The sequence below is a fragment of the Sander lucioperca genome, chromosome 10 (genome assembly GCF_008315115.2).
Source record: "Sander lucioperca isolate FBNREF2018 chromosome 10, SLUC_FBN_1.2, whole genome shotgun sequence".
NCBI classification, from domain to species: Eukaryota; Metazoa; Chordata; class Actinopteri; order Perciformes; family Percidae; genus Sander; species Sander lucioperca.
In genome coordinates this window covers 23,268,578-23,292,419 of record NC_050182.1, presented here as the reverse complement: position 1 = coordinate 23,292,419, position 23,842 = coordinate 23,268,578, and the positions used below count along the sequence as shown (strand labels likewise).

The following is a 23,842-nucleotide window of genomic DNA, read 5'->3' as shown; positions in this document are numbered from 1 at the left end:
TTGACCCCCATACTTGTATTGTGCCTAAAGGTGCCCATAGTCCATCGAGACCTGAAGAGCTCCAACATCCTGGTGAAGAACGACCTGACGCTGTGCCTCTGTGACTTTGGCCTAGGACTCCGTTTAGACAGCACTCTGTCTGTGGATGACCTGGCCAACAGTGGACAGGTCAGATTAAAAGTCTTTTTTAATTACTTTTCTTATTTATTATGTCAGTTAATAGTCTTCCTTTTCATAGATTATTTTATCCAGAGACTGAGTTGAAAGAGCACATTTGCTCTTTTGTATTTCAACTTCAACCTGCAGTCTTCTAGATCGGAATGGCAGCAAACGACCTAAAGAGTACCAGACTATCTACTGCAACTTGTCCACAGTAATCATTTATGATCTAAGACTACTTGTACTACCCTGTAAAAAATATTTAAGTCGTACATTTGAAATACTACTTAAAGTGCTCATATTACGCTCATCTTCAGGTTCATAATTGTATTTAGAGGTTGTACCAGAATAGGTTTATGTGGTTTAATTTAAAAAAACACCATATTTTTGTTGCACTGCACATTGCTGTAGCTCCTCTTTTCACCCTGTGTGTTGAGCTCTCTGTTTTAGCTACAGAGTGAGGCATCGCACTTCTGTTCAGTCTTTGTTGGGAGTCGCACATGCGCAGTAGCTAGGTAAGGACTACTAGCCAGTCAGAAGCAGAGTATGAGGGCGTGCCAGGCTAGCAGCTAGGTGTAACGTGTGTTACAAAGTGACGCATGTTTGTCACGGAATGAAAGGCTGGACTACAATAGAGCTGTTTGGAGCAGTTTGTGAACAGTGTTTTCTGTTGGAGATGGTAAGTCCCTTTGGGGTGGACTTTGGGCTTTTTTACTTTGCAAACCTATAACATACACAGAAAAGATATATAACACAATAAAGGAAAGGGAAAAAGCCAAAAAGCATAATATGAGCACTTTAAAGTGGCTGTATGTAACATTCAGTTTGTGTTGATTCTAGCTGCCGCTTTGGACAAAAGGGTGTTTTTACCACACCTGCTGTCGTAAAGCTCTTTTATTTACGGTGCTGTATTGCCCACTGTAGATTACTGAGTTAGCGCTACCGGGAGGTCATATACTCACGATGAATGTTTTCCTCGGACAGAAAATCATTCATTTACAATAAGAGAATACGTTACAGATGCATCGTTGCATTTCAAGTGTTGCATACAGTAACTTAGCCTACTTTGGATGTCTCGTGAGCTAAACCGGGTAACGTTATCACTGTCACTGGGTCATGAGCCAAAGCATTAAGAGTTTGTTGAAGCAACCAATGTAATAATAACTTAGATTAATATAGCGCATTTCATGAAATCCACAGACGCTTTACACAAGTACAGGGGGACAAGGGAACAGAAAATAGTAGGTAGAGCCCGACCAATATATCGGCGGGTCGATATTATCAGCCGATATTAGGCATTTTCCAAACTATCGGTATCGGCATTTATAATGGCCGATAAATGAATATTTAAAAAGTAAAATAAAAACGGACGAAACACCCTTCAACCATGTTCTGAGTGTTGGCGTTGCATAGTTTGTCCACCAGAGGGCGCTCTACAACCTCCCTGTTGGCAACACTCGTGTTTAACCCTCTAAGTTTCATATCTTAAGTTTGTATTTTTATACATTTTATTTATCAGAACTTTAATATATTTTGATGTTCTGTTGTGACAATAAAACAAACAAGTTTATTTTTAAACTGCATTTCATGTTATTTTAGTGAGGACTCATAAATAATTACAAATAACTAATGTTAGGGAAATCTGTTTATGTTTTGTTACGCGTTTCTGCATTTTCTTTTTAATATACAGCATATCGGCCGATATATCGGAATATCGGTTTTTTAAATCACCAAATATTTGTATCAATATCGGCCTTAAAATTCCTTTATCGGTCAGGCTCTAATAGTAGGCCAACACAAACACGGACTAAAAGGAGTAAAACATCCACGCTAATGGAAGGGGGACGTAATCGTATGTTAAAGTTATTTTAAGCCCAACCCAGTGTGACTCGGTTTCGCCCGTTATCTTTCCCTTTCCCTTTTATCTTTTAGTTGTTCTTCGTTTAATTTCCTTCTTTTCTGTGATGGTCCTGCCCCAGTATCAGCCATAACTACAACTGGCTGGATACTCACTAACACAGGCTTTTCCAGTGATTCACCGAAATCTGTGACCCATCAGAATGTGTGACTGTAGCGCGTCTACCTGCCGTAAATCATTCTTCTGTGACTTTGCGGGAATAATCAGACCTGGGCAGATGCCTTACTAAAAACTATATAAAAATAGCATTCTTTTCACTGTTAGTCTCGTTTGCTGTTACAGGTCATTTATGATCATTGTATGAAAAATGACAGAGCTTCAGAAACATTAAAAATGTACATATAGTCACTTTAAGAAACATTCTTAGCAAATTAACAAAAATAAAAGTACAAGTTCTGCAGAGAAATGGCCCCTGTTACTAATAAATTGTAACATAATTAGATTGCTAATACTAATACATCAATATGTTATCAGCATTTGAATAATATATTTTATTTATGGGCACCTTTCTTGATACTCAGGGACACCTTACACAAACAAATAGTAAAAGATAAAAACAGATGTACAACAAAGACCACACAGAATTACAAAGCAAAGAACATCAGACAAATACTATCACATTACACTGAGTATGGCAGTTTGAAGAGGTAGGTTTTTAGACAGGAGTTGAATGCGAGGAGAAAGTCAGTATCACTGATGGCTTGTGGGAGGGAATTCTAGACGGGGGGGGGGGTCTGCACAGCTGAAGGTTCTGGACCCCATGGAAGATGGCCGTGCAGGAGGAGTGATGAGGAGCATGGAGTAGGAAGAACGGAGAGTACGGGTAGGGGGGGAGTTGGGGAGGAGAATCTTGAAGTCTATGCAGTGTTTGATAGGGGAGCAGTGCAGTTGCTGAAGGACGGGGTGGGGGGGGGGGTGTTGGATGGTTGGGGCTCTGGAGATGATCCGGGCAGCTGCGTTCTGGACCAGTTGAAGTTTATGGAGGAGTTTGAGTGGGAGACCGGAGAGGAGAGAATTGCAGTAATCTAAACAGGATTTTACTGATGTAGCGGTTCGAGCCTTTTGACTTGATATCCTCCCTAAGCCCAAAGTGTGGGCCAATGTGTGCTTACACAACAAATAAAAGCCAAAATATTAATTTTAAAGCAGGTTCATGTGTAGGTGTGAAGCACACAGCCACTTTATTGCAACGAATAAAAGCAAACACAACTTCAGAGTTTTGATCGTGACCTACACGTTAAGAAAACCAAACATAAGTAAACCATTGCAGAGATGTGACCTTCCTTCAGCTGTTACAGGTTCAGAATGTGAGTACAGAAGTTACTGAGCAGATTTGACCATAACAGTATTTGTCTAGCTGGAGGAGCGTACCCTTATTGGTCTTGAGTTGGGACATGACTTAGGTCCTTACTCGCTACTTTTACCTACTTTATATACAGTAAAGTACAGTGGTTTTCATTCAAGGCGTAAGTAAAGGTTCCTATAAAGGGCACTCAATTACAGTTCTTGGTGAATACTTAGTTACTTTGCCCCACTGAATGACAGTACAAACCATGAAGTCAGCTGTTTAATGCTGTACGTTGCTACACCGTTTGAAAACAAAGTGTATTAACTCTCTTTGTTTGCCCTCAAAGTCCTGCATTTAGTCCACTTTGGTTTTGAGATATGAGCTGACTGTGTGTGTTTGTGTGTTTTGTTGGGATACATCATGTTTGCTGACTGAAGAAGGGATGAACAGAGATGTGAATGCTTTGTTGTGACATGCAAGCTCCCTAAAGGCAGCTCTCAGCTCATTCTCAATCTCTTTCTCAGTCTGTCTGTGTGACTATCCTAATTTATGATTGATAATTTACTGGCTCGGAATGCAGCAGGGACAGGTGACAGGGAGTGTTGACTAACTTATAAAACAGACACCTGTGAAGCCTCTACTCACACAAACGCACACATACTGTAGATGCAAATACAGAGAGAAGCTGGCTATGACTCAGCACACCACCACCTGCCACCCCACAGTCTCTTCCTGGTCAGTAGCAGAATGTAAACAGAGATTCTCTACAGTTGTTCTCCGTGGCATTGGTTTATCCATTCAAATGTTCAAATTATGATATGTGACTGTGAGCTTGTTTTCCATTTAGAACTGGAAATTCTCAGCTGGTAGGTTGTAATTTTAACCTCCGTGAGTGTTCATGTGGTTTCCTACTTTCCTGATTCTGATATGACCGATCATTAGTCGCAGATTCCTGGTTGGATAATGTTGATAAAACCCAGCAGCATCTCGCACCAGTATGCAAATCAATACTGATATATGCAATAACATTACTCATAACATTGCAACACATCATCAGCTGACTTCTGTGTGTATAGCACCAGTGGTATGCAAGCAGCATCTGATTACTTCAGACTTGACTTGACAAAATCAAAAAAGACTTGTAGCTCGACTTGACCTGAACACCAATTACTCGTGACTTTTCTTGAACTTCAGCCTTTTGATTTTAAAGGACTTGATATCCTCCCTAAGCCCAAAGTGGGATCAAGAGCAACCAATCACAAGCCAGACAATGGAGGAGGGTCAACATTACGCTCCTCCAGGCTCATATAGGGTTTGATATGTGGGTGATGTTCCAGAGTGAGATGCTGCTGCTATTCTGTGTGTGTGTGTGTGTGTGTGTGTGTGTGTGTGTGTGTGTGTGTGTGTGTGTGTGTGTGTGTGTGTGTGCGCGCGTGTGCGTGCGGGCGTGCGTGTTAACCCCTCCTGTTATCTCTGTACTGCAGGTGGGTACAGCGCGTTACATGGCTCCGGAGGTGCTGGAGGCCCGGCTAAATCTCGAGAACACAGAGTCCTTCAAACAGACCGACATTTACTCCATGGCCCTTGTGCTTTGGGAAATGACGTCGAGGTGTGAAGCTATTGGAGGTCAGTGCACACACACACACACACACACACACACACATTCAGTAATTACATGTATGATGTCATGTAACACACAAGCACACACTTACATAGAGAACAAAACAAATCCTGCTGAGGTGAAGTGTTAACCACTGAGAAGACTCAACAGTGACAACTTAAGTCATCTGTTTCAGGTTATCACAACAAGTTCAGCAGGCAATCCGATTGGCCGGTAGTGATGACATCATGCTAGAGTTCATCAATCCTCACATGTAGCAGTGAAGGCAGCATGTAAAGGCGTGTATCACATCTGCAATGTAATCTGCTTAGCCTCTTCTTCTGTTGGTACTTAACTATCTTTACTCGTGAGCTCAGCTGCATGGAACATCTAAATGCTCCATAGACATCTATTGCATATCTGGATTCCTCCTCTGCTGCTCTTCTTGAGGTTTTTCACTATTGACGTTTTTTTTTTCCTTATGTGAAGGGTCTGAGGACAGAGGGTGCTGTATGCCGTACAGATTGTAAAGCCTAAGCCCTAAAGCAGATCTGTGATATTGGGCTATATAAATAAAAATTAACCAGACCTGACTAGAGCTGAGTGGAACTGCAGAGTTGGTGATAACTCTCTGTGTCCATCACTATGAGCGACATCTTTCCACAGATGTGACAAAATAAAAGGTAAACACTTAAGTTCACAAACCTATTATCGTGTCGGTTGTTTTTGCTACATCCGTTACTTCAGGCTGGATGATAATTTTGGATCAGATTTACAGTCAATAAATCAATCAGTCGATCAATCTAAGTTTTTCTTCTCTATTCAGTTTGGCTACCATTAACCGTAAGTTGATTCTGATAAGGAGTTGATGGAACTAATGATAAAGGTCTTACAACATTTAGTTTTTTCCTGTTGGAGTGTGAGAAATCATTCAGTATTTTACACTGTGACTATTTGGCATATCCATTGCTCAGTTTGAGTTACAACAAACATAGTTTGGATCATTTGGAAGTACATATATATATATACAGCATAATTGCCTTAGTCCCTTACCGTCCTACTCTGTGTGTTGCCGTTCTCAAAATCCCTACGCTTCAGGAAACAACAAACTTCAAGCTACATGCTAAAAACAGCAAGTTTTGAAGAAAATGTGGATGATGCAAAAAGGCAGGCCTGCTTGGTTCTTTCAGGGAATGATTGTAAAGATTTACAAATAATATTTCTATGGTATTTACTATCTAACTGGGAAATTTTGGGGCCGATTGGTGGGATTGCTGTGGACGAAGTACACATGACAATACACTGGTGAGAGCCAATTACGTTTAACCATTTATCTAGCTAATTTTAATAGCTCACATTACTGTATTGTGTAAACTTAATTTAATATTTTATTCGGCGTTTTCTTTTGCGGAGTGCAGATGTTCCACCAAAACAAGTTCCTTCCCGAGACCATTTTGCCATCGTAGTTGCGTCCGGAAATGCAAACAACCCAGAGCGTCTTTTTCCTTTTTTACCAGGTTGTATCTTTGGTGTAGCCAGAACTCACTCCACAGCGCTGTGGAGATAAGTCTGGCAATGCAAGATTATGACAAACATGATAAACACTTACATAATGACTAATTGTAGCCATCAAATCTGGGCAGAAATGGATTATTGACCGGTGTGTATATAGAAATATATGTGGGTTACATCAGTTACGCAACTTTACCTGGTCAGGATCATGTCCGTAACGCTTATGACACAAGATTGTCTGCATTGTAATGACATTTTTTTAGTAGCACTTTCAGCCACACATCTATTTATCTTTATCCGCTTATCTGGGGTTGGGTCGCCGTGGCAGCAGCTCCAACAGTGGAGGCAGTGTGGAGATGTAATCTCTCCCCCTAGTCCTAGGACTTCCTCAAGATCTTATGCCAGCTGAAAGTGCCTAGAACACCTCCCTAGGGAGGCCTTAACAGATGCCCAAACCACCTCAGCTGGCTCCTTTTGACACAACGGAGAAGCTGCTATACTCTTTACGGAGGTTCACACCCTTACTCTAAGGGAGACGCCAGCCACCCCCTTGAAAAAACCCATATCGGCCACTTGTACCCACGATCTAGTTCTGTCATAACCCAGCCTTCATGACCATAGGTGAGGGTAGGAATGAAAATTGCCCGGTAGATCGATAGCTTTGCCTTCTGGTTCAGTGCTCTTTTTGCCACAACATTGCGGTAAAGCAAATGCAATACTGCCCCCACTCCTCTGATTCTCCGGCCACTCCATTGTCCCCTCACTTTCAAACAAGACCCCAAGGAACTTCTTCACTTGGCGTAAGGGCTCATTCCCTTACCTATTCACACTCAGCTGTGATTCAGTGAGTGCTGAAGGTCACAGACCGATGATGCCATCAGGACCACATCGTCCCCAGCCCACCGAACCACAACCCCTTCCGACCACGACTACTCCTCGATACTCTGTCAGTGAATATCACTAAGAGGACTGGTGACAAAACACAGCCTTGTCCCCCCACCTTGAACCAGTCCAACTTCCGACCAACTGCCGAGAACCCGGACACAGCTCTCACTTTGGATATACAGGGATTGGATAGCCCTAAGAAGGGCCCCCCAGTATCTCCAGGGGGACCCGTTCATACGGCTTCTCCAGATCCACAAAACACATGTAGACCGGATGGTCATACTCCCAGGCTCCCTCCAGGATCCTTTGCGAGAGTGAAGAGCTGTTCCATTGTTCCACAACCAGGACGGAACCTGCATTGTTCCTCTTCAATCTGAGATTCAGCTATTACTACTGAACCCTCCTATCCAGCACCTAGGAGTAGATTTTACCAGGGTGGCTAAGAAGTGTAATACCCCTGTTGTTTGGCACACACTCTCTGGTCCCCCTTTTTGAGCAGGGAACCCACCACCTCGGTCTGCCACTCCTTGGGCACTGCCACAGACGTGGACAGAAACAGAAAACATGAAAACTTTATTTATATTCTTTAATTCACACTTTTTATTGATCTCCAGAGGGGAAATTGCTATTTCAATTACTTCCATGACACACACTGTTAAAGAGGTGTGTCATCCAAAACAACCCTTCCACACCCAAATCTTTTGGCATTTCTGGATGGCTCTCATCTGTGCCACTGTGGAGTTGTTTGACAACTAAATGACTTCCACCAGGGAAAATGATGGCAATCCGCCATCAGCCTCCAGCTCAGGGTGTGTTAGCTGGATTGAGGAGTTCCTCAGAGTGCTCCTTTTACTGCCCAATTACCTCCTCCATTGAGGTCAACAGTGTACCATCTTTTCTGTATCAGATTTATAAATGTAGTGACTGGGGGCTTGGGTGGGGTTAAGAGTCAATGTCAGTGGAGGTCTGGGGCCTTGTAAAAAAGGCTGACTGCTGAAGGGAAGAAACTGATGGACCGCAACCTTCTGCCAGAGGGAAGGGGTTGAAACAGTTTGTGTCCGGGGTGAGAGGGATCGCCCACAATCTTTCCTGCCCAACTCAGCGTCCTGGAGAGACAGCAGATTGCAGCCAATCACCGTCTCAGCAGAGCAGATGATAGGCTGCAGTCTGCCCTCTTCCTTAGCAGTGGCAGCAGCGTACCAGATGCTGATGGAGGAGATGAGGATGGACTCAATGATGTTAGTGTAAAAGTGCACCATCATTGTCTTTGATGGTTTTAACTTCTTCAGCTGCCGCAGGAAGTACATCCTCTGCTGGACTTTTTTTGACGAGGGAACTGATGTTCAGCTCCCACTTGAGGTCCTGGGAGATGATGCGTCCTTACGAAAACCCACAACCATCTCCACTGTCTTCAGAGCGTTTAGCTCCAAGTTGTTCTGACTGCACCACATCACCAGGTGATCAATTTTGCACCTCTAGACGGACTTATCCCTACCAGAAATAAGTCTAATGAGGGTGGTGTGGCCTGCAGACTTCAGGAGCTTGACGGACTGGTTACTGGAGGTGCAAGAGCAGAGGGAAAAGGACGCAGCCTTGAGGGGATTCAGTGCTGATGGTCAGAGACGTGTTTCCTCAGATTCATGTGCTGCTTCCTGTCAGACAGGAAGTCTGTGATCCATCTGCATGTGGAGTCAGGCTCTGCTACTGGGTCAGCTTGTCCTGCAGCAGAGCCGGGAGGATGGTGTTGAAGGCAGAGCTAAAGTCCACAAACAGGAGTCCAGGTGCCGGAGGATGAAATGAAGAGCCATGTTAACCAGTTGTGGTTCTGTGAGGGTTTTGAGGAGAGCCAGAAGTCAAAAGACTTCATAACCACTGAGGTCAGGGTGATGGGTCTGTAGTCATTCAGTCCTGTGATCCTTGTTTTTTGGGAACAGGGATGATGGTGGAGGAATTGAAGCAGGCTGGTACATGGCATGTCTCCAGTGAGGTGTTAAAGATGTCTGTGAACACCGGAGACAGATGATCAGCACATTGCTTCAACAACAGTGCTTCCTTCAGCAGCTGTCTGAGTTTACGTGATGGTACACAGCTGTCCTCACAGAAGCTGATGTATGATGTCACAGCCTCTGTGTACTCATCCACACTGTTGGTAGCAGTCTTGAAAACATCCACCACAGCTTCACTGGTCCACTTGTTAGATGTCCTCACAACAGGTATAAAAAGTTTATATTTTTGTCTGTAAATCAGGCCAACCAAAAGTCCCTCTCCATGGTTTCTCCGAACTTCTCCCACGCCTGATGCTTCTCCAGATGTTCCCAGTTCACCCCCACTACACGTTTGGGCTTACCAGGTCTGTCCAGAGTCTTCCCCTACCACCTGACCCAACTCACTACCAGATGATCATTTGACAGCTCTGCCCCCTCTTCACCCGAGTCTCCAAAACATGCAGCCTCAGACCAGACGATACAATCACAAAATCGATCATCGACCCTCGGCTTCGCTCTGATACCATGTGCACTTATGAGCATCCTCATGTTTGAACATGGTGTTTGTCGTAGACAATCCATGACTAGCACAGAATTATAACAACAGCAACCATTCGGGTTCAGATCAGGGAGGCCGTTCCTCCCAATCAAACATCTCCTGGTGTCTCCATCCATTCTTTTCATCCTAATTATCATACATGATTGTGCACACTGTAATCTGAGAGTCCATATACATCTACTGCCTACTGTCTGTGACCTACATAGTGCAGACAGGAGGTTCAGGCTACTATTTCCTGTTAGGCAGTAACTGCGGGTTTGTGTGTCAACAGGGAGTCTGATGGTCATGTCTGTCGGACTGCATCGCAACCTCAGCTTCAGGTCTGCAGCAGGAATCTCAGGAATGTCTGATATGTAAGGGAGACAATCTAAACTCTGCTGTTGCCCTTCTTTGGGTAGGAAACCAGGGAGAAATAGAGAACAGCAGTGGATACTCTACCTGTTTCAGCTGGCCGTGTGTGTGTGTGTGTGTGTGTGTGTGTGTGTGTGTGTGTGTGTGTGGACTGTATCCAGCTGAACTTGAGCTTCACCTAAGTGATAAGTATTACAAGGCAGGTGTGTTTTACGAAATCAACAAACACATAAACAGTGCATTTTAGGAGCCCACCCAGGGACCGCAAGGCAGAGCCTATTTTGTTTATACATACAGAATATAAAATTTGTACAGAAGATTATAGATTGAATATAACATTTCTTTCACATGTGAAATAAAAAGTGACAGCACTACTAAATCATGGTACAGTGTTTCCTTGCATTGCCTCAGCAGAGACATAAAACCCCCAAAAAACCACTTTCAACTAAGTTACATGTGACTGCCAGGATAAAGATACCGACTTGAATTTATACAGCCAAAGTATGGAGACTGTGGATTTTTTTAAAGAGCATTCCTGCTATAAAGGAATTGTTTCAGTCAGTCTGGAGAGCGGAATGATTGTAGCAACGAATAACTCTTTCACAATATGGTGTGAAAGTATTTCATTAAGATAATCTTGAAGAATCTAAACCTAAATCTTTCAACTCTAAAACTAAGTCTAAACCCTCAAACAATCCTTTGGGCTGGACAAAATGTCTTAACTTTCCAAAAACTTCCTTAGTCTATGAATTACATAGATGGAAGTACACACACACAAACTTCACTACGCTCCTGAAAGTAGAGAGCGAGTCTCTTTGGTCCACTTCATTACCTCTGCCTAGTGTGCTTTTCTAGACAGTCTGAGACATTTAGAATGAGACAGTCACATTCCAACGTGCATGAGTTTGTCTGTGTATCTATTTCAGAGAGAGAGGTACATAGAAACAGAGCACGAAAGAGGGAGCTATTACACAAACACCCACATCTAGCCCTGTTTCTGCTGCATGTCTCAATATGGGATTGTTTGTGTGTGAGTGTGTGTGTGTGTGTGTGTGTGTGTGTGTGCGTGTGTGTGTGCGTGCATGTGTCTGTTCTCTGTCTCCACCCCAACAACAGGGGCAGCATGGTGGATAGAAATACTACCCTGCATTGGCATTGTTGTTGTGGTCAGTTATAGTACATTCTCTGTGTGTCTCTGAGCATTTTATTTACATACTGTATCCTAAATAAGCCTGCAGGGCGCGGCAGGGCCGGCATGTTCTGTTTTAGCTGAGGGTTTTGCAGGGTAATGGAGCGGGGCAAAGAGTTTGCAATGTGCCAGGCAAAAGACTTCCTTGCCTTTGACAGCTGGTGAGGGGATGATCATTAACCCCTAATGGGGCAAGGGCAGATGCTGACTACCTCATGCCTTGCGCACAATGATATTGATCCTTCATCTTTTGTGTACTAGAAAGCAAATACATTTATTTCCCAGCCTTTTTTTTTTACAAGAATAATGCACAATAATCAGCTTCAATATATACGAGTCAATGTAAACTAAGTGGCTAATATGTTGCCTCTTGGCCTGATGTGAAATGATCTATTTAAAAAACAATGACACAGACAACATGTTATATCAGAATAGAACAAGGCAAGTGAAGGAAAGCAAAAGAAATGAAGAGGGACAGCTCGGCCGCAGCCTTTGGAGGGCGAAAAGTCCGCAACTCCGATAGTAACTGCAAGCCTTCAAGCAGCGAGCTTTGTAACAATCAATAGTATACAGTTCCAACCATAGCTAATGCTAATGTTATGGTAGACAACCTGCTTAGCGAGAAGATGAAAAAGGAATGAGCTTGGGGATGACACCGGAACTTAATACCTTGGCCAAGGTCACCCCGGGTGACAGGTGACTTTGTTGAAATAAATACTCGACCTGTGCAAGCGCGATACAGAATATATTCAGTGTTAAGCACTGCCTCTGGCGGTCAGTAAGGATGAAATAGAACAAGTGTGACAACATAGCATGCAGATAGTATACATGATAACTGATTGCTTATCACCCAAATGATAGGAAATATTAAGCCTTATCAAACACCATTCACAGTATTGACGTTAAACGTTAACAGCAGCCTGATGTGAGAGGATTTGTTTTGATAAGAGGGTGGGGTCATTAGTTTATGCAGTTTCACTTCTACTTCTTATGATGTAATTTCTTATTGCATCCATGTGGGATCGGTCTCTGTTATTGGACTGTCGAGAGTCTAAGGTCTCTTAAACAGCAAACATAGTGTTTCTTTCAAGATAGCAGATCCCAGACAGTGTAGTCAGCCTCAGAGGTTTCTGTGAACCTTTAGGCCACAAAGGTTTCAGACAGATAATCTGAAAAGGAAACTGTCGTAAACCGCTTCCCAACCCTTAGATTGAATGTACCAGGCCTTTAACCATGGGCCCCAGACAGTGAAGGCTCTGGTTGCAGTCTCTTGTGCAATATGTTCTCAAACCACACATGCAATTCTTCTCATAGCTTTCAAATGTCCAGAGCTGTTCAAGGGAAGCGGGCAGCATTCTCGTATAGACTGCAGCAATGGTCTCTCTGTCTGTCTACTTCTTCATGTCCCAGATACTATTCAGAAATATGATATTATATTATTATATAATATAATAGATATAGATGTTATTATAGATTATATATATGATATAATATTTTATTACAGCAAGGAATTACACCTTTTCCCACTACAGTCATGTCTTGATGTTTAGAAAGTGCTCCACCTCTTTTTATTTCTGTTTTCAACTTTCTCATTGTAGGTCAGCTCGCTCTCCGCTGTTCTGTATTTCAGCTGTGTCCAGTCCAGAAAAATGTGTGGTATTTATTCCAGCTCTGTGGCAGGAGATCTAAACAGCAGAGAACTGAACACATTACCAGCCCTGGCATAAACAACCTCCAAGGGAATGGGTCGGGCCTGGCTGGGTCCTGTTAAAAAAAAGAAATTAAAACGGGGGAAGTACCACATGTCAAAAACAGGAAGTGTGGACCTGTAGAGTCAGCTTCTTTCCTCGCAGTCCCAATCCCAGACCTCCAACTTCCTGTCTGGGGGTTCAACTCCAACCTTCCTACTTCCTTTGTTTGAGGACACAGCGGCAGAGACCGCAGGGGCTTGATTTACATTAAACCACTGCAGCCTTTCCTAGATTTCATCATACCATTCTGCTAATTAAAATGTACATATGCTATTTAAATTAATATTTGCAGCTGCCGAGGCAGATAATGGGCAGTTAGGAGACTGCAGAAAAAAACAACCTCAACACAAAGGGAAATTTAGTAGCTGCTTTGGGGTCTTTGATCATATCACATGATCCTAATCAGGAGGTGGAGTACATTCAGTTGTCATGGAAGTGAAGATAAATGCATACACGTCCTTAAAGTGCATAGAAAAAAGTGGAAATGCAAATATCTACATTCGAGTGTAATCTCTGCCCTCCTTATTTACTTTTGCTACACCTATCATGCTTCACATTCTCACAATGCATATGCAGTTTACAATACTGTAACAGTGGAAGATTTACCTCTTGAAGCGTAGTTATTTTTGAAACAATGGGTCCTTGATTTCAGACAGGTAGAAAAAAGCAGCTACTGATATCTAGCACAGGACTGTTGATTTTGCTGACTGAAATAAAAACTGACGCTTTCAGATTTAATGTTTCCACTTGACTCCTTTTGAAACTAGGATTGTATAAGGAATCTTAAATATAGGCTGGATACATGATATGCTAGAAGACAGGCTAAAGTGGTATTTTATTTATATTATTATTCTGCAGGTGCTCTACGTTAATGGCCTGAGGTTTATACTTGTGTGTGCGTAGATCTCTTTAAGAGAATAGCAGAGCCGGCATTTGTGTGTGCATGTGGAGTGTGTGGTAGAGCGAGTGAGAGAGGGGTTAGTGCCACCAGAAACTGAATTTGAATCATTTATATTTGAATTTGAATTTCTAAACTTGAATAATGGCATTTAAAAAACTGAATTTCAGCCCATAGGTTAGTTTCAGAGCGAGTAGTGACTCTAGAGTCATAGTGAGAGAAACAAAGTGTCTCCCCTGTTCTTTCTGACCACTTTCATGGTTTTGACGTTATCCTCTCTCTTTTTCCTGCTAGTCTTTCAACATGAAATACTAAACATAAAATGGCAGATTGGTACGTCCGGGAAGTGTTGCAAATAACAGAAACATAATTGCACAGATAACATGACCTGAGAGAGGATACTTTCTGCACTTGAGACTCAGATGATGATGTGCAGTCCATATCTGATCCAGTGGTTGTGTTTGTGTTTGCAGAGGTGAAGGACTACGAGCCTGCATACGGCTCTAAAGTGCGAGAGCACCCCTGTGTGGAGAGCATGAAGGACAACGTGCTGAGAGACAGAGGAAGACCAGAGATCCCCGACACCTGGCTCAGGCATCAGGTCAGACATACACTGAGCGGCTATACTGGAATGACATTTACATACTACTCACACAGATACTAACTGTAGACCAATACCATTATTGAACATTTTCTAGGAAATTTTTATTTATTTTTTAGGGCGCATACGTTCCACAGTAGTTTTGTATACATGATGGAGGCAGATGAGAAAATGTTGCTCAGTGTACTGAATGGACAATTTACATTCAGTCAGGTAGGCTCACCATTTCGATGGCTCTTAAATGCCTGCGCTGCCCTCTGGTGTTCTCAAACAGACATTACAGACAACAGAAGCATTTTGTTATAAGTTATAGAATACATGCTGAGATAAATGGTTTAGACTTTCTTTAAATTAATCTTAATATATATTCAGTGCATGAACATACTTCAATTCCAACCAAAAATTAATTATGCTACTTTGTACATAATACATTAAATGATACATTATTCTGACTGCATTAATATTCAACTCCATGATGATTATTACACCATGACACCCTTGAACACTATTGTAATATCATACAAATGTGTCTTTCACTTACAAAGAAACGTGCATACTCTTATGAACATCTGCATGTATTTCACTTTCTGTTTTGGACATTTGTTCCAACATGCACAAGCGGTAAACTAACACATTGTGAAATCAATGGTAACTGTATGTTGGGGATACATACTGTATGTTGTTGGTAAAATGCAGCCAACAACTCAAATTAAATCGCGTAATAGAATGATTAGCACAGGAGCAGAACAAGGCTGTCATATCATCGTTTTTTACACATTGTTCACACATTGGGACGGCTGTGTGTGTGTGTGTGTGTGTGTGTGTGTGTGTGTGTGTGTGTGTGTGTGTGTGTGTGTGTGTGTGTGTGTGTGTGTGTGTGTGTGTGTGTGTGTGTGTGTGTGAGACTGAATGGGTGAGTGAATGGGTGAATGCTGGTTTATGTTGTGAAGTGCTTTAATTGGTCGCTAAAGACTAGAAACTATATAAATGGAGCCCCTCTGACCCGCTGGCTGTAACTGTCCCTCCTGCTCCGGAGAACGCCTCCCAACTGCGTCAGACCGCTCCCCTACCAGCAAGCTGTAACGCGTGTTTTCTCCTTGACAACTAACAACAAGTGCCATTTTGTTTAGTTTTAGATAAATGACCATGGAAAACAGTTTCAATGGTCTTTCTAAACCATTTTATTTCTATGCTACTGCCATCTTACTCCTGAACTCAGGTCTGGCCAGGGATGTAGGTGGTGATGGTACGCTTGGGTCCTGATGTTGATGATGATGATAATAATGATGATGATGATGATGATGATCATGATCATGCAGAAAAGGCTAGGTTGTTATTATTACTATTTATTGCCTGGATTTGTATTTCTATGGTATTTCTTAGTGTTTGTATATAGCGCATTAGTGTTACTTTTAGTCTTATTGATTGTACTGGAATAGATTTGTAGTGATTGGTTGTAGTTTTATTTTGGATGGTGCTCAGATTTGATTAGTGACTGATGATGGTTTTTATATATGTGTGTATTTATTTATGTGGATTTTGTTAATTTTGCACTGGCCTTTATGATGGGAAACTGACACTTTAACTATGGAATGTAGGACTCTAATTATTTTAAGTTATGTGAATGTATGGTTGTATTTCATGTGTTTATTATTCAGTGACCCACTTCATATTGATCTCCTTATTTTGTTGTCTTTTGTTGTGCTGTGTTTCTTATTGTGTTGTCTTGGCATGTACGCCTTGCTGCACCACAAATTGCTCCTCTGGGACAACATCAATAAAGTTGAGTTGAAATGCTCTGGTGTATGATGCTCCAGTGCCAACATAGACCAACAGAGGACTTTTGTAGTATCGGTGGTTATGTGTAAATGGTCATATTGCATTAAAATAACTTGAGGATGGTTGAGAATATGCCACCTTTACGCACACAGTTCAGTGCATTGTATTTAATATGGAGTCTAACATCACTGCTCTCTTCCTCTCTGTACAGGGCGTGGCGGTGATCTGTGCGACCATCATGGAATGCTGGGACCACGACCCAGAGGCCCGACTCACCGCCCACTGCGTCGCTGAACGCATCTCCGAGTTGGAGGACGAGATGGACAAACTGTCCAGCCGCAGCTCCTCAGCAGAGAAGATCCCTGCGGAGCTGAAGATCCCGATAGAGGTGGAGATCCCGGCAGAGGAGGTGAAAATCACAGAAATACAGGACATCATAGCTGTGGACTGCTCCGTGAGCGATGAGAAGTGAGACAAAGTTTTACATCTTCATGGACACTGTGGGAGATTTTTCAACAAGGGCACTTATTCTGCTTTGATGTAATTGAAGACTCAGCCATGATGTTCAGGAGTTGAGCTCCTGCATCCAAAGACTTTGAATTGAGTCCCTGTGTCATATCATATTCTAGCCTGGCAAAGGTCTCTGGGTGAGGCTTTTGGTCTTCACTGCTTCTAAAATGTAACAAATTGCCTTAATCAGCTGAAAATCTAAAGAGCCAAAAAGTTAACTGGAAGTTTCCAAAGATATGCTGAACATGGAGACAGTATTTCATTAATAGTCAAACAGGCTCTCTGAGTCACTCTCTTTATGAGAAATGAACAGGGCAATAACTATTAAACCAAAGACATTTGATGTGCACTTTACAATGTGATACTTATGCATTACAGACTTTTATTCATGCAGTCTAACATTTTGGAGTTATTAGGGCAGTTTGTGCCTAAAGTGTCTTTGTGTGTCCTACTTTGAGCCAAAGTGTCAGCAGAGATATTGCCTTAACACTAATGATGCTGTGGACTTCATCCTTGCCAGCAGGAATCCAAAGGAGTGTGTGTGTGTGTGTGTGTGTGTGTGTGTGTGTGTGTGTGTGTGTGTGTGTGTGTGTGTGTGTGTGTGTGTGTGTGTGTGTGTGTGTGTGTGTGTGTGTGTGTGTGTGTGTGTGTTTTACCGTGTTGTTTTTACCCAGCTATACTCAAACCTTGTTTGCCAGATGAACAAGCACAATGTACATAGAGACAATAAACTGTACATAAGAGACTAATCAACCAACAAGGGAATGTAATCCAACTACTTATCTTTTAATATCAACAGGGAACTGAGGAGTGCCAAAGATTTTTTTTACCCTGCCTTAAATACAATTTGTGTAATTTGTAAAATATTGTAAATCTTTTATGAATTAAAGATATTTCTGCATTCTATATGAAGCTGTTATTTTGTTATTGTGTGAATGCTGATTTAGCAGCATACACAGTATTGTTATCCGATTCTTCCGTACAATTTATGGTCACCTACTACTTCTGCATACTTTCAGCTACAAAAACCATTGAAATATCAAAATGTTCAGCTCTTTAAGGACATTTGTGCTTGTATTCAACTTTTCTCCACCATTTATGCTTTTTAAAATATTAAGCTTTTTTCTTTTTACATTGAAAGTCAATGGGAGCAATCTTTAAATCCTCTTCAGGCTTCTTCCACTTCTAAATGCTAGTCTTCCCACATACTTTCACCTACAGATGTCATTCAAACTTTAGACTGTTCACAAAACCTTCATATATTACAGTGTGATTCAGCTTTTCAATATATTTTACAGTTATGTTATCACTGTTTAAGTGTAGTGCTTTTTTTTGTATTTTTTTTTTGCATTTATAATGTCTGTGTATTGCGTGACTATGCTATGACTGTTTTTGACATGCTTTATTTGTTTGCATGGTAGCTCAGTGGTTAGCACTGTTCTAACTAGCACCAGCAAGTAGGCACTGCAGACTCTCGCCCTTTGTCGATTCCCAGTATGGGCTGGGCCTTCTTCTTCTTCCAGACTTTCTTTGACATACTATACTATGACGTTTTAAATCACTTTTTTTTAATACTATACTACGGTATGACATTTTTCAATATTTTTGACATAAAATACTATGACTTTTTAATCACCTTTTTCAACATACTTTACTATGACTGTTTTCTACATACTATACTATGACTTATTTCAACATACTATACTATGACTTTTTTTGACATACGATACTATGACTTTTTCCGACATATACTATGACTTTATCACTTTGACATACTATAATATGAATTTATTACTTTCTATACTATGACTTTTTCGACATCTCATACTATGACATACTATACTGTGACTATCAATTTTGAGCTACTATACTATGTCTTTGTTTGACATGCTATACTATGACTTTATAAAAAAAAAAAAATTTGACATACTATGACTTTCGACATGCTATACTATAAATTTATTACTTTTTATACTATGACTTTTGACATGTTGTACTTTGACTTTTTTAAATTACGTTTTGACATCTCATACTATGACTATCAATTTTTTTGACATACGACTTTTTAAAATCACTTTTGACATGTTATACTATGACTTGACATTCTGTGATGGTGAGCAGGGGAAAGAGGACCCAAACGCAGGCAGGCAGGCAGAAGGTTTGAACTCAAAGTTTTATTTAACAAAAACACGGCAGCACGGGGACTGGAAAAAAACACGGGGGAAGAAACTTACAAGAACAAAAGAATGCAGGGAAGATTCCAACAAAAGGCACATGGCTGACACACGCTGACAGTGAACAAGCAGACAGGGCAAAAACACGAACTGACCGGACGTAGACACACACTGACGGGCAAAACTGAGGAAGGCAAAGACAATGAGATACAGCCAAAAAGTCCCCAGAGCAAAAGATTTAAAAAAAAAAAAAAAAAAAAACCACACGCAAGTTTCCAAAAAACACACTAGACAGGATACAGGCACAAATTAACTGGGCAAGGACACAAACAATCTGACAAGAGACAAGGGAGACACAAGGGCTAAATACACTAGGTAATGAGGTAACGAGGGGCAGGTGACACAGCAGGTGAAACACATTAGGAGAGACAGGGTAATCAACAAAGGTGGGAAAACACATTAAGTAAAACTGGACAAGACAGAAAACCAGACTATCAAAATAAAAACAGGAAACCAAAATATACACAGAGAACAGAATGCACAAAACAGGATAAATTCACACAACGGAACAGAAATATACAGAATAAATATACAAAAACAGGAAACATACATAAATCATAATACAGGCAACAGAAATGTCCACAACCACAACAGTACCCCCTCCTTAAGGGACGGATCTCAGACGTCCCAACAAACAAAAAAGTCAATCCTGGGAAAGCAGAGAGGGATCAAAGGGGGAATAATCAAACAAACTGAACAACCTATGCTGGGGCCAGACATAGGTCTGACCGTCGACAGGACACGAGGGGCAGGAGTAGGCCTGGCCGCCGACAGGACACGAGGGGCAGGAGTCGGCCTGGCCGCCGACAGGACACGAGGGGCAGGAGTCGGTCTGACCGCCGACATAGGAAACGTCTCTGGGGGGCAGGACAAAGGCAAAGTCTCGGGGGCGGTCTCGGGGGCGGTCTCAGGAGCAGTCTCAGGGGCAGTCTCAGGGGCACTGGAGACCGACAAAGCCTCAGGGGTGGTCTCAGGGGCGCTGGAGACCGGCAAGGTCACTGGGGAGATCTCTGGGGAGGTCTCATGGGAGCCGGAGACCGGCAAAGTCTCAGGGGGAATGGGCATAGCAGGTTCAGGGAGGCTGGACGCCAGCCAGGACTCAGGAAGCAGGAATTGAGGGGAGTGGCTAGCCAGCCGGGGCTCAGGGAGGCTGCTAGCCAGCCGGGGATCAGGGAAGCTGCTAGCCAGTCAGGGTTATAACTAACTGGGCAAGGACACAAACAATCTGACAAGAGACAAGGGAGACACAAGGGCTAAATACACTGGGTAATGAGGTAACGAGGGGCAGGTGACACAGCAGGTGAAACACATTAGGAGAGACAAGGTAATCAACAAAGGTGAGCAAACATAGGAAGTAAAACTGGACAAGACAAGACAGAAAACCAGACTATCAAAATAAAACAGGAAACAGAAATATACACAGAGAACAGAATGCACAAAGCAGCATAAATTCACACAACGGAACAGAAATATACAGAATAAATATACAAAAACAGGAAACATACAGAAATCATAATACAGGCAACAGAAATGTCCACAACTACAACACATACTATACTATGACTTTTTTATAAATTTTTTGACATACTATATAATGACTTTTTATCACTTTTTTTGACATACTATACTATGACTTTTTTATCACTTTTTTCGACATACTGTGCTATGACTGTTTTCAATAACTTTTGACGAACAGGTTGCAGACAGTCAAAATTAATCATGTAATATCCCAACCTTTAGTTTGTGATATGGGCATTCCCTTACTTTTTCTTTTATACATCAATGATTTCCCTCGAGTGTATAAACACTGAAAATGCTTACTGTACGCTGATGATACTGTGATTTTTCTCTCTGATTCAAATCCTAATGTCATAAATTCCAAACTATCATCTGATCTTCACCTCTTACATGATTGGTTGAAAAAGAACCATCTGACCATCAATGTAAAGAAAACTGTAATGTATGTATTTTCATTCACCCAGAAAACGTCTTTCTTTTACTGATTTTATTACTTTTGCAAACCAAGATCTTGTCGTCACAAAGACCTACAACTACCTTGGTGTGCCAGTTGATTCACACCTTACATATCGGGAACACATTTCTAAATTAACAAAAAAGTTGAATCAGAAACTCTATGTGTATAACAAGATTAGATCATATCTTTCCTTTTCGGTTTCTGAAACCTACCTACATGCCATTGTGTTTTCAACAATGTCCTACTGTCTTCCAATCTGGTCTCTTACCACTTAGGACATTACTGAACCAATAGCACGACTATATTACCGAGCACTTAAGATCCACAGTAATCTTCCAAAGTGGTCTCATCATTGCAGTGCGCTCACACACACAAATGCTTTGACTTACCAGAACTACGTAAACAGCCATGCTATTGCATTTTATTTTCAGATTCAAAATAGCTCTTTACCAGCACTTACAGTTCTTCTTCCGACACACAATATGAGACCACTACGCTTCACTAGATCAGTCTCACAGGCACTCATTCCAGTTCCCCCATACAAAAACAACTACGGTCAGAAATCCTTTTCTACATTTACACTAAAATTTGGAATGACATTCCCCATCACATTCGAACACCATCATCCATCACATATTTCAAAAAGTTTCTTCTTGATAGTCATACTTGCTCACACTGATTGTTCATGTATTGTTTTTAGTCTTGTTTTTCTGTATTTAATGTTTTATTTGTTTGCATCTGTCTAGTCAATAATAATGTCCTGTATAAATGTGCCGAAATTGTGTTCATTGTTCTATGTTCTATGTAAACCAGTTTTTAAACTGAGTCAGGCCCGTTTATTGTAACTTAATTGTTGCTTTTAAATTTTCCTGTATAATAAATGAAATGAAATGAATAACGTCTGTTTGATATCACAGCGGCTCAGTGGTTAACACCACTCCAAATGGCACCAGCAGGAATTATGAACTGCAGACCCTGACCCAGGTTCGATTCCCAGTATAACTTTTTTCGACATACTATACAATGACTTTTTCTTCACTTTTTCGACATACTATACTATACTATTTTTGACATACTATACTATGACTTTTTCATCACTTTTTTCTACATACTATGCTGTATATATACTGACTTTTTTCAATATGATATACTATGACTTTTTTTACACATACTATACAAAGACTTTTTATTCACTTTTTCCGACATACTATACTATGACTTTTTGATATACTATACTATGACTTTTTGATGGCTTTTTTCAACATACTGTGCTATGACTTTTTGCAACATACTATATTATGACTGTTTTATCACTTTTTGACATCCTATACTATGATTTTTTTTTGACATAATATATGACTTTTTCATGAATTTTTCCCACAAACTTTACTGACTTTTTTTATTACACTATACTTTGACTTTTATGACTTTTTTCGACATACCTATACTATTACTTTTCAACATACCTTTACTATGACTTTTCTTTTAAAAAAACTTTAAAATATTCCACTTTTGTTTAATACATTATTGGTATTATTCAACATTTCAATAAAATTCATACTAAATAAAACCGTTCCCACTTTTCCAACTATTCTCACTACTTCACCTTCTTCTTACACTTTGGCAATTTAGCTTTTTAGCATTCACGAGCATTTTCTGCAGGAAATGCATTTTCTAGTTCATTCTGAAAACCTGGTAGCAAGATACAAACTACTGAAGACTGTAGTGGATTTTTTTCTTATTCATCACTTAGAATTTTGGGTTACATTTTACTTGAAGGAATCTACATAAGAGTGACATGACACTGTCATGAACGTGTCATAAACATTATAAACAAGTCATAAACATTTATGACATAACGCTTCTTTCAGTGTCATTCGGTTTTTGTCATGACAAGTTATGCTTATGGTTAGAGTTAGGGTTAGGATTAGGGTTCATGTGTCATGACAGTGTCATGTGTTCATGACAGTGTCATGTCACTCTTATGTAGATACCTTCAAGTAAAGTGTTTTTTTCTTTCATGAGAAGGCCCAATCTTAAAAGTATATTTTAGCAAACTAGCTAAGTTGTTAAGTAGTTTATCCGTGTCACGATTCTCTAGGGCTGAACCCAGAAGCAGACCAGGACAAGGTGAGTTGAGTAAAGGTGAGTATTTATTTAAAGACTTAAATGTGGAAGCAGGAGAATCCAGGTGACGGAGCAGGCAATGGAGGTGAGTAGGTGGGAGGGAATGAGCAGATCCAATGTTGTTTCTGAAGCAATCGACGACCAGGCAGAGGTGGAGTGAATATCCCGGGAGAGTAACTGCTGACAGAGAAAACGGAGGTAAGTACACAGCAAACAAAAGGAGCAGAGCAGCAAAACTAACTCTTAGAAAACTGAGGCTGATACGCAGGCACAACATACTGTTAGTGGCTAACGATCCAGCAGGGAATGGATGTCAGGTCAGAGCTTAAGTAGTGGAGAGGTGGTGATCAGGACCAGGTGTGCAGGTAGCTGATGAGATGCAGGTGTGGGTAGTAGAGAGATCTCCCGCCTTGCTACGTTGCCAGGCAACCAGACAGGGTGCGTTCAGGAACTCAGGAAAACAGACTCCAGGACAGAATACAGGCAACTCAAGCAGAAAAACAGACTCAAACAGCGGGATT

At 41.3% G+C, this 23,842-nt stretch overlaps 1 protein-coding gene across 1 annotated transcript in view; it reads left to right on the top strand.

Moving 5' to 3' along the window:
• Positions 1-17,891, top strand: part of tgfbr2b (transforming growth factor beta receptor 2b) — a 57,135-nt gene extending 39,244 nt beyond the window's left edge. Inside the window, exons 7-10 of the mRNA XM_031322834.2 lie at positions 31-168; positions 4,850-4,991; positions 14,569-14,696; positions 16,687-17,891. Of these exons, the coding sequence (XP_031178694.1) occupies positions 31-168; positions 4,850-4,991; positions 14,569-14,696; positions 16,687-16,947 (669 nt within the window). The 3' untranslated portion in view covers positions 16,948-17,891. The remainder of the gene's footprint in view (positions 1-30; positions 169-4,849; positions 4,992-14,568; positions 14,697-16,686) is intronic.
• Positions 17,892-23,842: the final 5,951 nt, after the last annotated feature.